Raw genomic sequence first — 15,630 nt, forward strand, 5'->3', positions numbered from 1 at the left:
AGCCAACCCTTGGGAGAAGTTTAATTGAAGTTCAAGATAGGTGGGGAAGGTTCCATTAAAACGTCTTCTGTAGCGGTCTCATATATTTAATATTAATTAATTTAATATATATATATATATATATATATGTCTGGATTTATGAAAACCGTGCTAATTTCAACACAACCACCCTGACACTTTTCCAAGAAAATACACAGGCTTTTTCACTCGATCAACCACAGGCACTCTGTCAACACACAGCCTACTCACCCACCTTGCTTGTGTCTGGCTGGCTGGCTGCCAGCCCCTAAGACTGCAGGGCATTGCCGGCCAAGGCTGTCCTGCAAAGAAAATGAGCAGTTTTAATGAACAGGTGCACAGTGCAACACAATGTATTTTCTTAGCTGGAAATTAATGTTATCATTATAAAATTAACAAATTTTGTGTGTTTTGAACTTGAAATACAAAGGATGAGTGTTTCTCAGTTTTCTTTTACACTCAAGTTTATTTTGTTTCTTTTTGCTGCTTCTATTAAATTTTCTTGTATGTATGGCCCATTCCACATGAGAATAAAGGAAAGGACCATTTTAAAAATACCTTATTCTAGTATTTTAAGTCCATAGCCAAAATGCACAAGGACTGCTGTTTTAAAAATCATCATGCATTACTGAGGGGTTGGGGGGGGGGGGGTGGGGGGGCCTCCCCAAACTAAGGGACTACTAGTAGACTCCTTGTATTTTGGCATTATGGATGCAATAATCTTTTAACCATAAGTCAAACAACTGAGTTTAGTACACATTAAATGTAATATTAAATGTCCAGGTTAGAACCAAAGTATTTTCATCTTACCTATTCTTAAAGAAATGTGTAACTGCCAAAAATTTTGTCATGGATGTCAAGTAAAGTATTCCATATAATTTAGAGCAATTTGTTTTTTCTCATGGCTTGTATCTAAGCCCGATATAAAAATAACATACTAGATGTTTTTTTTTATTACTTGACCAAGTAACATACATCTGTGGCAACAAAACTTATCAGTTCCAAAAGGTCACTCAAAAAACTTGCCGTTAAATTTGTCATGAATGTTACATTCATGGATGTGATATATCATGAACAACAGTAAATGCAAGAGGCTTCGTAATAATTGCCCAAAAAGCTTGGTTCTAAAAGTTAGTTTTTTGTTCAACAAAAAATTAGGACTTAGAACTCGAGCAATTACCGTTGAATTAATAATAATAATAATAATAATAATAAGTAGAATAATAATAATAGCAACAACACAATAATATACATGTAATAGTCAACAAAATGTCAAAGTATGAAGACATGATTGATCATCACAGTAATTAGCGTAAGTTTTTTTCCTCTCTTGAAGTGAACACAACAAATGGTCATTATAGCTCTGTGATTAAAATTTAATGTCATTGAATATAAGACTTGTGTTTGTCTCTTAAGTTTAAGAATTTGGAACTGAACAAAGGTTATTAGTCTGAAACCATGCAAACATACTCTCAACAAAAGACCTAGTAACTTATTATCCATTCTAGATCAAATTAGCTATGTTCAAAAAGAGCTTGAAACAATGCAGTTTTTTAGAAAAACCTTTTCTAATAATAATAATAATAGTAATAATAATAACAATAATAATAATAATAATAATAAGGGCCTGTTTACAAGGAGGGAGAGTTACCCTAGCGAGCGGGTTAAACCTAACTGCAAGGCAAAAGATAGCCCGGGTTTACAAGCAAAATTTTACAGGTTGGGTAACCCTACAACCAGGGAGAACTTAATGCACGGTTATATTCAAAGTGTCTGGAAACAATTAGAAAGTTAATCGGGGTAGGCGGGTTAACCCTACCTGGAGTGTTTATAGAGGGAAAAAATTAACCCGCCTGCCAGGGTAACCCTAGCACGTAGATAGGGTAACCCACCTACTGGGTTTACCCTAGCTGCCTTGTAAACATGAAGAAAAAAAAAGGAAATGTGTGAGTGCTAGGGTAACCCGCCTTCTAAGGTAACCCTCTCTCCTTGTAAACAGGCCCTAATATTAAAAAAATTTAATAGTGCAGCTTTCCATGAAATTTTTAAGTATGGTTTACATCATAAAAATGAAACTAAAATTAATCTTTAAAGACGTAGATGTACCATGCAATGATTGCTAAAAAGTACAAAACATGGTACAATTTCAAATAAAATAGCTAACCAGATATCAATAAAAAGCTAAACATAACATTGTATGTCTTTACAAGCTGCTTGAACCGATTGATATTTGCTTCATTTGGCCAGTTTTCTAATAAATGTGGGAAAAGTCAAGAAGGAACAGGGAAATTATATTTTCAACATCATTAATTTCATTTTCTTTTTGAAACACTGTATTAAGTCCATGATCTGGAATGTGACGTCCATGACAATGTTTTATTATCAAATAAAAAGCACCAATTGAAAGAAATATTTATCAGTACATAATTTAAGTGTTACCTTGTACCTAAACAAACAATATCAATGGTTTTTATGTTTTCACAATTCACAGGAGATTACGGTTTAAGATTTGCACTTGAGAACTTGGTTGACTCAGCTGTTAAACGTCCATGAAAGCTCCATTTATTTAAGCTTCAATATATTTTTTTTTTGGAAAAGAGTCAATTTGACGGGTTCTCAACTAAACATGCAACTCTTCTCTATCTGTCATAAAGAATTTAAGTCAGAGGGAATGATTTTTTTTGTATCTTTTTTAATGCTTTTTCTCTTGCCATATTCGTGCAAATGTAACGTCCGTGATCGTTGAATAACCCGTATTTAAGCTTAAATTTAAACTTAGCTTATTATAGTTGCCCAATTACTAGGCCGGGTCACTCGATAACAAAACGAACGGGAGATTGCTTAAAGGGTCTTTTAAATCAAGAGGGTATACATTTATCGATTTATTTCTAGTGATAAACGTGTAGAAAATAGACGGGCCAAAATAAGCTTGGCCAATATTTCACGACTTCATTCTGTTCATTCTTAGCTGACGAAGGATTGAAACTCACATAAATCAGCTGTAGTGACAACTTATTTTATCTTTTAAAATCATAATAATATGTCAGCCTAACTGAGCATTATGCCGAGGAAAGCTACGAAGGCCGTTTTTCACAACTTAGCTTTATAGCGAACATACAGGAAACTATATTCGAAAATAAAGGTTCAACTGTACCGTTAAGGATAATTGGTTTCAACGGTAACAACTTAGCATGTGTCACTACTATTCAACGCTCAAACTCACTTTTTGACATTTGTCATTCTCAACAACAGCTACAATCGGATGATGGCTATTCCTGCTTTCTGTAACTTCAGACAAAGAACGTGGTTAAAGAAGTATTTCATTGGCGACAGCTCTGACTCATTTGACAACAATTTTGCAGGCTTCGGGCTTCGGTAGTAAAGATTCGCGGTTTTTCCACTTCGGTTCGCCTTGCATTTAACACATTTAGGCTGAAAATTATATCCCAGGATGTATATTACTCAGTAGTGGAGGAAATTTCGCCAGGCTTTTACCCAGTTCTTTGCTAAAAACATAAGCCGATAACTCAGATAAGCTAAAGATTATCAGATTGCAAGCAAACTTACCGCTCAGTCCAGGTATCCCAGCAGAGCTAAAACGGGAGCTTATAATCCACGCCCGAAGTCAGTCTATTCCGTGTAGCTTTATAGAATGGAATTATGGCCGTCGTTCAGGTGGTTACCTTTGTGAAACCATCGAAAAATATCATTTCATAGCACGATTTAATTTGACCGCCACGAGCTTACAATCAGAAGTTATCATGTTCGCCAATTTCCAGTCCTGCGCGCGGTCTTTCCCGCGTATGAGCGAAAATTCACAGGCAAACTATAGTCAGAAACAACACTCAAAATAGTTTATCTCTATGGAGATGGTTTTGATAAATTTCTTGGGTGTTAAGCACTTTGGATTTCGGTGTATAAGACTGCTATATAAAAGTTTTCTATTTATCTTAGACTGTTCACGGCCCTCTATTTTCACGTTTTTTTATTCGATCGTCGAACTAGGCTCCTTTCCCGAACAGCGGCTGGTAATCGAGCCTATCGTCGAACTCGCGCATAAAATCGACTTGAACAAAGGGATCTCGCTTTTTATTTCGAGCTCGCGTTTTCTTTCGCGTGCGTAAATAGAGAGGCTGTTGAACAGTCTACTTTATCTGATTTGCTTCTATGTAATGTCGGACTGATAAATTGATGCGCCTCTCCAAGTATGCGTCTCCGAATAGGCATTCCCGGTAATGAGCGCGTGAAAGGTAAACATTTATTTACGTTTCTCGCGTCGCTTTTGTGGTATGAAGGTAACAAGATTTCTTCTTAAAAAAAACTCTTTATTTTGCGGAATGAATTGAAAACGCAATTTGCCGTAATTGGTTCGTGGGCGGTCCTTCTCAGCGGTCCATATTACAAAATATGGACTGCAGATCGACTGCTCACGAAGTTTTTGTTTTTCATTGCGGACTAGTTCATGTTCATCCATATAATAAAGAACTTTATTAAATGTCCGTTGAGGGAAGTATTTAATAATTAATGCGGTGTACCACTTTGTAGTGTATTTCAAACTTATCTCCTGCAAATCGGCGACAGAAGAAAAAAAATATTCACAGCAGGCTGTGGTCCACCCCAGAGGCTGCGAAAGTAATTCAAGCCTCGTATAATGTTTAATTATTATACCTCTGCCTTCGAGTTCGTTGGAGATTTGTTTTTCAAAACATGGATTTGGTTTAATTTAAGGAAGTAATATTTTCCAGAATATTTGCGATGAAAATAAGGGACGTGTTCGCCTGAGTTAAATAGGTGGGCGTGTTCGCTGACGGCTGATTCCAGACTGTTCTATTTCGCAATTTTTGACAGCCAGTCGACGTGTCAGGCTTGTAAACAAACTGGACAATGCTCGTACATTCGTTCGGTCACGTCAGGCCATAGAATAAAAACGCCGGCTTTTTACGTTTCAGAAAGCTCGCCAAAACTGCGTTCACAATATGACGACTTCCAACAATCCCTCGATTCTAACAGGCGCTCTCCATGGCGATGGAAAAGACCTAAACAACCTTGTATACAAATTCGATTCCGCAAGGCCGTGGCAGTATTTTGTCCATGGTGATCCAATCGCGAGTTCAGTCGAAAAGGGAAGGAGGAAATTGGTTACCAGCCACAAGCTCCAGAAGACTTACGTGGCAAAGGATAGGCGAACGATATTGAGACGAAAAAATGCTGCTTTCAGAGATATAAATCGGCTACTTTTGACCTGCTGTCACAGTGGTTGCCTTTTGAGGAGAGGTCCATTCCAAACAAGAATTATTATACGAGGTCAAAGAAACACGGTTTATCGAAAGTCATACAATGAACAGAATTACCTCTTTTCCAAGCTCATGGAAATAAGAGTAACCGTAGGAGGAAAACGGAGGGTAAATTATACCATACCACCACTGGGAAAGGTATGTCGGACCGCATTTAGAAAATGCTATGGATTGTCATCAAGCAAGATACAAGTGTTGCTGAAAAAAATTCATCTGGATAATCCTTCCGTAGAACCCGACCAGAGGGGCCAGAGAACGCCAAGAAAATTTTTGCCCCTCGTGAAAAACATGGTGATAAACTTTATTTGCTCATACGAGGCAAGCGAATCCCATTACCGGAAGTCACGAACTAATGCTAAGAAGTATTTTGACTCAAAAGTGTCCATGCGTCAAATGTGGTCTGAGTTCCTTAAGGAAAACCCAGATTTAAAGACAACCAGTTTACAATAAAGGTCCAGTTTTAAGTTTTTCGTCATTTAGAAACATATTTAACAGTGAATTGAAGGAAATGCTTAGTTTTAGAAAAGCGAGACAAGATACCTGTCAAACTTGCGACAATAATTCCAATAAATTGAAGGAACAATTGAGGAAAACTGGGCGGCACAGGTCCGAAGATGAAATTTGTCGGCTGAGAACTCAACGCCAGTCTCACTTAAGAGAAAGCGAGGCTAGATTCGCTTCCTTAAAATACGATGTAACTATTCTCGCTACAAAAGTTCAACAGGCCATTTAATAAATAAAAATTATATTGAAATGGACTTCTTGTTCCTGTTTTTGATTTATTGTAGCTTGATCATTAGAGACTGATGCATTCAACTTCAAACCCAAATCCCAAAATGTGTTAAATATAGATACAATCTTTCTGAAGTTGAGAAATTTAACAGGACCCTCATTCGACTGACATCACTAAGTCGGTACCTTTACCGGGTCTTAATATCTTCAACCTCGCGGAATATTTACACAGACAAATTATCTATACGCATGTACTTCGCTGTTTTACAAGTACCCTCGCTGTTATACACTTACTAGGCTAAGTGTGTAGACACGTTTATTTGCTGACGGAGTTCGAATTATGATGAAGCCTGATAAGATTAATTTAGCTGAAAAATCCTGACGGGCCGTCAACGAAATACGAGGCGGTGGCAACTGATTGACCCTGTCACGAAATATACCTCCAGTTTACAGGAATCAAACTTAAGAATTGTAACTAACATTCCAATAATAAATGCTCTCCTTTTTATGTTTATAGAGACTTTCCGTGTGCAACTTCACAGCAATTTAGAAACAGCTGCGTTGGTAATTTGTTTATTTCATCGGTACTTGGATATTTCAAGATTAAAAAGTAAACAAAACGACTTGAAAACGTCGGTGGTTCCATCAAAGCTGAACAAGAAATTCAAAATTAGAAATGATCCAATTGAGTTGCTTTTAGAAGGTGACAATAGCGGAGAGCGCTCTCACGGGTTTTGCTAGATATGTCTCCTGACGCGTCGCCTTTGAATTCTTTTTTGCACGAGTTCCGATGTTACTTTGTATGGTAAACACCGAACAGGAAAATAAAAAAAAAAATAAAGAAAGCTTACAGGTCAATGTTTTCACTGAATGTTTCATAGGTCCATAAAGTTGCTACTATCCTAAATAAACGCCTCAGACAATCAATAAGTACATTTTGATTGCTTCGTCCACTTTGGCCAAGGTTGTGCAAACAACCCCCCTCCGCTACCCCCACCCCGGCCTCATCCCATACAGAAATCTTCTACCGTCCTCGAAGCATTAAATCGTTTTCCTCGAGTAGCTTTCCAGCAATTTGATTTGTTGTTTAGTTTTGTAAATAGCAATTATTGTTTTCTGGGCTAAACAACACTCTACGATAGACCAACGGCATGTATGCATATTTACTAGTATCACTAGTGAAAATTCATTGCTCCGGTTCAGTTGCTGATTTTTCTTCACTAGTGAAATTTCTGATTCGCGTTTCTGATTGGCTAATCAGTCAGCACCAGTTGTTTCCTACGATTTTTATGGGTAAATCTCAGTACCTATAAATAAAACGCTTTGATCGTCAGCTCACAAACACCTGTAGGAGCACTGCAAAGATGCCGCCCAAATTTGCGAATGTTAGAAGAGTTATGCTTAAGCACAAACGAGCAGCAAAATGTCCGTTTTTACAAGAGTTTATCCTTAAATCTGTTGCTTTGGCAGAAGAGACAAGTTTTGTTTCTTCTGAAGAAATTTTTAAGGAATATTGCAGGGTCGTCTCATTGTGGACAGAAGAGGACAGTACGCGCGGGCAAACTCAGTATCTCATGAAAAAGGGAAGTTTTTACAGGGTAAGTATTAAAATTCTTGGAACCCGATTCATTAAACTATTGTGACTACCGTTGGACCCTACAAATTTAACTTAATCCCTACTAGGCTAACCCGAAAAAAAAACTGTACTCCCCGTTTTTTCGAACTCTAATCTGTTTCCCTTGGGTGTGCCCCGGTGTTATTTTAGGCATTTAGCAACGGTTAATTCGAACTCGGTTATTTCAAACTTTCCGCTCTTTGGAATTGATTTTTGTGTCCCATGACCTGCGACGTACCAATCCCTTTTATTTCCAACTGCAATGATACAATTGAAAACTATATCAACATTGAAACATATATCAGATCACCGTTGAGAAACTAATGTGATCGTACTTTAATCTTTTACCTTAATGTTCTTCCTGCAAAGTAGCTTTTTAGCTAAGCGGAGTTGTCACGATAAATAAAGAATTACCAATTATCAATTACCTCCTCAACTTTAGGCTCATTTAAAGCCCGTTTACACAGACGATTTATGGTGGCCTTATTTTTGTCGAGCCTAAAGTTTTAACTATTTTCGGTACGATTCGGTCTTCATTTCACCATGATATCACCTTTTCTTGTTTATAAGTTGTGTGTACATGCTCCAATAATAATCCTCTCTCCATTTGAACACGCTGCGATATCGCACACAAAACGAGCTGCTATTGCAGATGGTTAGCTAACGCAAATTAAGCGCTTCAAAAAGTCAAATGAGTTGTCTTTCATCTACACTTTATAATTAAAAATAATTGAGTTAGAAACGTAAATATAATAACAGCATGAACCCGCACATCGATCTATTTTATATTAGTATCACCCAACTAGTGGACTAATGCAAATCCTTCATTTTAATTGGCTACGCTAGTAGAGGACTATTAGTAATAGTCCTCGAGTAGCGAAATTGGCGCAATCGAGCATGACGCTTTCTTTCGTTTTATTCCCAAACAAATATTTCTTCAACTTGCATTTGCTAACTTTATTATTGCCTTTTCTGTCCGACTAGTTGGGTGATACTAAAACAATTAGACCCTTCGCCCTCAAGGGCCACGGGTTAATAGCCCATTCGGCTTCGCCTCATGGGCTATTGACCCGTAGCCCTTGCAGGCTACGGGTCTAATTGTTAATTATACCATTAATATACAATAAGCTTACTATCCAACTACTTAGAGAAAGATTTACGAAAATGTTTATTACAAGCGTTACGAACTATTTTTGACTGGTTATTATTTACATATTATTGATACTAGGAGCTATGACTTTTAAACTAGAGATAAGCTAAACGATGAGGGTTTCTTTTCATCAGAGAGTTCGAAATAGCAGAGTCCAACTGTAGCTGATCTTTACGGATTACCTACTTCGTTCTTTGTACAAGTAGTTCAACAGTTTAAGATATATGTCCGCCCTGTGTAATTGTAGGCCCGATTTTAACTCAGTTTCCTAAGTCGTTAAGAATGATAGTAATCGAGAAAAAATGTATGTAAATTGAGCGAACCATTATCAGCATTTAAACATTGTATGTTTTTTATCTTGTGTTTATCAGCAATTTAAGAAAGCGGTTCTTGTATATGGCCAACAGAGGCTATGGCCAATAGCATCAACTACCCAAGCTGGTGGAAACATTCGAGGGTATACGGGGATAGCCCTACAGCGTCCAAAGAGAGAGCCAGCCGTTGAATTTGGGGGGCGTATAATGGCTGAGAGAGTTCGGCATTATATGTCCCTCAACCCCAAACCTGCTCCACCAATTGAGGTAAGCAGTTATGCATAATATCAGCTATCTCGTGTTATCTTTCTGGACATTTAACCTGTCGCCGGAATGCTGAACATTATGTTTATTTCTAAAGCTCCACGATGTGCCGAGTGACCCGGTAAGAAAAGCGGGAAAATGCGCCTTCGCCTCGCGGGACATTAAAAAGTGCGAGGTCCTATGTGAATATGAAGGAGAAGTGCTGACTTTGGAAGAAGCTAAGAGGCGTGAGGAGATCTACCGAGAGGAAGGGAAAGTTTGCGCCCTCATGGTTTTCGAGAGTGGTAGGAATGAGATCTTTTTACGAAATAAAAGACGGAAATTCGTTAAAAAAGTACTCAAAATATGAGACACAATTCTTCGTTCTAGCTTAAATCTATGTTGCTGCCATATGGGTGGGCTCTTCATGCGTAGACCGTGTTACAGTGATTCGTCAGGAAAGCTAGTCAGATACCGTAAACTGTTTCTACTTCATCACGCACTGCTATGTTAGTTCGCAGTATCATATCTCAGTGCGATGGTCGAATTTTCAATATAAAATTGAAGAAACTTTCCCTCTTATACGCTCCTGCTTAAAATGAAGTTAATTTGAATCAAAGTTTGCGATAGTACGTTCCTGCTACTTGATGAAATTCTGCGGATTTTGTTTTAACACGACGCAACATTAACTGATGAAGCACGAGTGACATTTCAGAGCGCTTCCCGACATAAGCGATACATTTCCTTGTTCTAGAGTGCCATGAATCAAGTGGCACTTGAAAACGCTAGCACTTGGTACGTTTAACTCGCAATTTGCATCTTTGCTTGCCCTTCGTGCTAAGTGTTCGCCAAAAGAGCCACAAGTCTCGTAAACATAAATTTATAAAGCGATACTACACTCTAAAAAGGGCTCACTGAATAAGATGCATATCTGTTGGGAGGCTTGCTGGGTACGGATATACATATGTACATGTACTTCAGTGCTACGTTGTTGAAACCTGCATCAAACAATGAAATGTTTTTCTGTTCCTCATTTTATAAAGAGTAGTGCGAAACACTGTGTAATGTTCTCTTTTTTGTATTTATATTTAGGATTGATCCATATAGAGGCAATGTGAGGGGCGAATTACCGTGGGGTGCAACATTGAATCACTCGAGGAACAACGCTAATGTAAGGCCCTTCATCGCCAACAAAAACTCAAGAAATCCAAGGGTTTTTCTTGTCGCCCTGCATGACATCCCAGAAACAGTAGAGCTACTATGGGACTACAATGACAAAGAGTGGGCGTTGTATTCCAATAGCCAGACCCTTCCCCATGGCCAGTAACTTCAGTTCTAGTGGCACAAATACATGTATAAAAAAGTATTGTGTATTTATTCAAGTTTGTGGATAAAGTGAACATCCTCGGTAGAAAAAGTATAATAAAAGTTATTAACTTTCATCATCTGAGGAGTCTTCTTCACAAGCTAGTGAGGCATAAAAAGCTTGTGCGCGTTCAGATAAATATTTTCGCGCCAACTTTAAACAGTCTTTTTTCACTTGATTATTTACAGGCCTCTGTTCATGTCTTGCAGGTACGAGTAAATCGGAATTCAATTCCGTCATTTGCTTTTTTTTGTAGAACGAAACCATTCTTGGCTTCTCTTTAGTGTCAATATTAAACCGTATAAGCACAGTCTCAGGATGGTGTACAAGTTCCAATTTCCCCTCGAAATCTGCGACTTCTCCATAACCAAAATTTAGCCACGCTAACCTTCTGACTTCAAATTTCTCCTTATCTAGACCCTCACACCTGGATATATACTGCATCCTAAGCCAGGATTTGTAGTCCTTGATCATGTTTAAAGTTGCCCAGTGTACCTCGATATTTTTTAAAGGACTGTTCTTCAGCAAAGTTGCCCATTCTTGTGGTAACTCAACCCTCTCTACTGTGTCAAAAAACTTCTGAATACAGTCAAAACGCCTGTCGCATATCGAGTAGGAATGTCCCTCTAAAAGAAACTTGAGGTCTATTCTCAGAAACTGTCCCTTTTTCACCAGGTAATCGAGGTAAAAAAACAAGAAGCATTCTTTAAATTGGCCCGGAGAGTTATCACACCAGATTGTTAGCTGATCAAATCTGCCATATTTTGTTTCCATTTTTTCGAGTAGATTGTTCAACAAAGATGTTACCTCGTTCGGTCCTGCTCCACCAACACTGTCATCGTAGAGGAAGCAGTGAATAGTTTCTTCATTTGCACAGTATATTCCGAGAAGATTGGTTCTTATTTTCCTCGAATAGTGGCTATCTTGTGCTGAGATCTTTGGACAGGGCAAAGTCTTGTGATAATCAAGTTGCAAGACGAGTGCTTTTGGGAACATATTTTTAAGTTTGTGAATTGTCATTGCTTTTAGAGTGCGTTTATGTATCTGTTTATTCGTTCGACTACGTGATTTGCATTTTTAACGGAGAAAGTTCACGATTCTTCGCGGTAAAGCGTTTTACTTAATCTACGTTGGAAGTTGTTGGGAGTTGCTTCACTAAGACACGTACTGATTCTGGGTGACGTCTATAAGGACCTATCAGAGTGTTGACACTTGGAAGGTCAATGGGTCACGTTTATGCAATTGAATGATCTCTTTCCGGAGACGTAGATTCTTTCTTACAATTTATATAGTGCGGAGTGGATACTTAGCTTGGCTGGTAAGATAAACAAAACAAGTGAGCTCATGAGATAAAGAAACAATTGACTAATATAAAACTCTTTCAATTTTAAATACAGCGAAACCCCGTATCGAGGGATTCAAACCTCAACAAAAACAAATAAAGATTGCTCGACCTGTGCAAACACGCATACTGATTTTGTAAGCCATTCTTGAACTTCACAGTTGCAAGAAACGTTAAGTTGGAAATAAACAAGCAAACCTTTCGGAGGAAAATGAAGGCTTTAGGTTGGCCGAGATATAGATAAAACGGGCATTAAACACGGGACATTACACTCCTTTTTTATAAGGATATTGTTTTTTTTTCCTGGCTGAATGTTCTTGTCTTTCTGCCGATTGTAGGCTGAAAATATTATTGTGAATATTCTTAGAATATAGACATTATAGTGTATGACAGAACAGAGCCATGCTTCAAAATCGCAGCCTCGGGTTCATGCTTAAAATATTCTTAAAATTTCGCAAAGTTCAGCCTCAATATTCTAAAGAGAAAGAGTGTAACCGGCAGGCACCTTGCCATTTCGTTGTGAATACTACAAGCACAAATACGTTTCCTGGGGGTTAAAGATACCATCCCGAAATATACTATCTTCTTACTTCAGTACTGATAATTTTTAAATGGAATAGTATATCAACCTAATGCTGAATTCTCTTGGAAGAGGGGAAAAGATTAGATCAGCTAAAATTTGAAGTTTTATCGGCAAAGTCGACTTTGTATTCCTTTATCTAATCTAGGAATATTCACAAGAATTTTTTCAGCCTAGAATAAGCAGAAAACTGATAAGAATACTCAGCCTGGGCCTAAAAACAATATTCTTTTAAAAAAGATTGTACGTGCTAACTAAGGATGAAAAGAACATACTGTCGCGGAACGTTTTGAAGGCGTGCTAGCCAAAACAATGCTGTTGGCCGGGTACAAGTTAACGCATTACATAAAAGTTAACTCGCGGCACCAGGTAAAAGGCCGAAAAACGAAATTTAGATGGGACATATGAAGGAATGATTTTATCGGAAAATGTTAGCTTGTAATATAAATGCACACGGTGGTACCTTTTGAAATTCTAAGTTTTTACTGCCCCACCTAAATAAAGTAAAACCACTTACAAGCCCTTTGTTATATAAAAAAGATAAACTCCTTGCCTTTCCTAATGGTGACTAAAAGATACCGATAATCGCCAATTCAAAACTTTGCCAAAAACACCGCTTTATCGTAAGAAAATATACGAGCAGCTGGAAAACCCCCAGCCCGTTAGATGCTGCAGAGCTGCAATGGAATGTGACCAATCCAAACGACTTTAACGGAATTGAACTATTTCTTCGCGAAGAAGTCGCGAAAGGCGAAAAAAAAAAACATCGTGACATCCATTCTCAAATCCATCTCTCAGTGAAGTATCAAGGCAGATTGCACCTGGAACTTCTGATCAACGCGGGTAGTGTAAGTTGCAAATTTAACTTAATCCCTACTAGGCTAACTCGAAGAAAGAAACTTCTCTCCGTTATTTCGAACTCTGATCAATTTCGTTGGGTTTGCCTATTATCTTTTAGGCGTTTAGCACCGGTTAATTTGAACACGGTTTTTTCCAGCTTTTCGCTCTTTGGAAATATTTCTATCTCCTTTGACCTGCAACGTACTCATCCCTTTTATTTCGAGCTCTAAGGGTAGAATTAAATTTATAAAGCGATGCTACACAATAAAAGGGCTCACTAAATAAGATGTACATATGTTAGGAGGCTGGTTATGTACGGATCAGCGAATGTACATGTGCTTCAGTGCAAAGTTGTGGAAAATGCTTCAAACTATTAAATATTTTCTATTCCTCGGTGTTATAAAGAGTAGTACGAGACACCGTGTAATGCTAATTTTTTTAGTATATACTTAGGATTGATCCATAAAGAGGCAATGTCAAGCGCGAATTTAATCTTTAATCTTTAATCTTTCAGACAAATTCCAAATTACATTACATTGAACAAGTCAATCCAATGAATTTGAGGAAAGCTTAACACAGAATAAGAGATTCCTTAATATAAGCCGCCTTAGTTGATCATTGTATGATTGTATACCGAGTTAATTACGTAGGATCCAACATTAAATTATTCGCGGAAAAATGCAAATGTCAAAATCTTCCTCTTTATCTAAGACTCAAGAAATCCAAGAGTAAGCAATAAATAAGCAATACATTTCCTATAGAACTAAAGAGAACAAGAAAGGGCATTGTATTCTAAAACCTAGATCCAACACCTACAACCTCAGTTGTTGCAGGAAAAAGTGCCTTCCCACACAAAAACATGTCTTTAGTGATAAGTATTTTTTAAAATTTACAAATAGAACTTCAACGTCTACGATCAAAGTCCACTTGCTTGTGTCTGACTGGCTGGCTGCCAGCCCCTAAGACTGCAGGGCATTGCCCGCCAAGGCTGTCCTGCAAAGAAAATGAGCAGTTTTAACTGAGGAATGTGCCTCTCTCTGTGACCCACCCCACCCCCCTGGGGTTAGCTCCTGGCAGCCCCGCTTGGTATCAGCGGGTAGCCAGGTCCCAGGGCTATCTTCCCCCACCCTGCTTGACGGAAGCCCCCCTGGCTTTTCAAGCACCGCAGGCAGGCAGGCAGGCGCGAAAGTTTTGGCCCAAATTTGACACGGTTTTCATAAATTCAGACATATATTGGCGGGGAATGCCCGGGAAATGCCCCCAGCATGCACCTGCCGGCTGGAAGTGATTCCCATGACTGGTTTGGGGCCACAGCATCTAAACTGGAGCCCCCCCTAAATCATTCTGCCCCAATATATGTCTGGATTTATGAAAACCGTGCTAATTTCAACACAACCACCCTGACACTTTTCCAAGAAAATACACAGGCTTTTTCACTCGATCAACCACAGGCACTCTGTCAACACACAGCCTACTCACCCACCTTGCTTGTGTCTGGCTGGCTGGCTGCCAGCCCCTAAGACTGCAGGGCATTGCCTGCCAAGGCTGTCCTGCAAAGAAAATGAGCAGTTTTAACTGAGGAATGTGCCTCTCTCTGTGACCCACCCCACCCCCCTGGGGTTAGCTCCTGGCAGCCCCGCTTGGTATCAGCGGGTAGCCAGGTCCCAGGGCTATCTTCCCCCACCCTGCTTGACGGAAGCCCCCCTGGCTTTTCAAGCACCGCAAAGGCCTCCCTGCCGGCTATCGCCGGCAGGCAGGCGCGAAAGTTTTGGCCCAAATTTGACACGGTTTTCATAAATTCAGACATATATATATATATATATATATATATATATATATATATATATATATATATATATATATATATATATAAACGTTTGATAAAGCAAGGACGGACAACTTCTGACGGTAAAAAAAGTTAAAAAGTTAAAAATTTAATAGAAAAACGTTTCGGTCTTAGACCTTCATCAGTTACAAGAGAAAAAGGACGAAAACTAAGTTTAAATACGGTTACAGTGTGGGAGATTACGTAACGAAATGAAAAATACAATATTGTGCTATTAATACATCGTGATTAATACAATACAGGAAGAAAATGCAAAACGAGAAATACAATGCTGTACTATAAATTGCGTC

General features: G+C 38.5%; 2 protein-coding genes, 1 long non-coding RNA gene and 1 pseudogene across 4 annotated transcripts; 2 read left to right on the top strand and 2 right to left on the bottom strand.

The window, feature by feature from the left end:
* Window positions 1-117: 117 nt before the first annotated feature.
* Window positions 118-15,087, bottom strand: LOC149113403 (uncharacterized). 2 transcript variants are annotated; one of them, XR_016206798.1, is made up of 2 exons: window positions 14,978-15,087; window positions 118-320 (listed from the first exon to the last, which is right to left on the bottom strand). It is a non-coding gene; the product is annotated as an uncharacterized LOC149113403 (long non-coding RNA). The 2 variants fall into 2 exon arrangements; XR_016206799.1 differs by lacking the exon at window positions 14,978-15,087 and adding an exon at window positions 3,242-3,288.
* LOC149113404 (uncharacterized) lies at window positions 4,245-6,070 on the top strand (annotated as a pseudogene).
* Window positions 7,319-10,811, top strand: LOC149113405 (uncharacterized). Its single transcript, XM_089288285.1, has 4 exons — window positions 7,319-7,642; window positions 9,181-9,390; window positions 9,485-9,683; window positions 10,455-10,811. The coding sequence occupies exons 1-4, from the start codon at window positions 7,409-7,411 to the stop codon at window positions 10,691-10,693; spliced, it is 882 nt and encodes a 293-aa protein (XP_089144411.1). The 5' UTR covers window positions 7,319-7,408; the 3' UTR covers window positions 10,694-10,811.
* On the bottom strand, window positions 10,723-11,813 carry LOC149113406 (uncharacterized). The gene has a single exon (XM_089288284.1). It carries the CDS (start codon window positions 11,750-11,752, stop codon window positions 10,799-10,801), a length of 954 nt encoding a protein of 317 aa, XP_089144410.1. The 5' UTR covers window positions 11,753-11,813; the 3' UTR covers window positions 10,723-10,798.
* Window positions 15,088-15,630: the final 543 nt, after the last annotated feature.

This window comes from Orbicella faveolata, unplaced genomic scaffold, assembly GCF_042242905.1.
Source record: "Orbicella faveolata isolate gen_17 unplaced genomic scaffold, um_ofav_v1 contig_15, whole genome shotgun sequence".
NCBI classification, from domain to species: Eukaryota; Metazoa; Cnidaria; class Anthozoa; order Scleractinia; family Merulinidae; genus Orbicella; species Orbicella faveolata.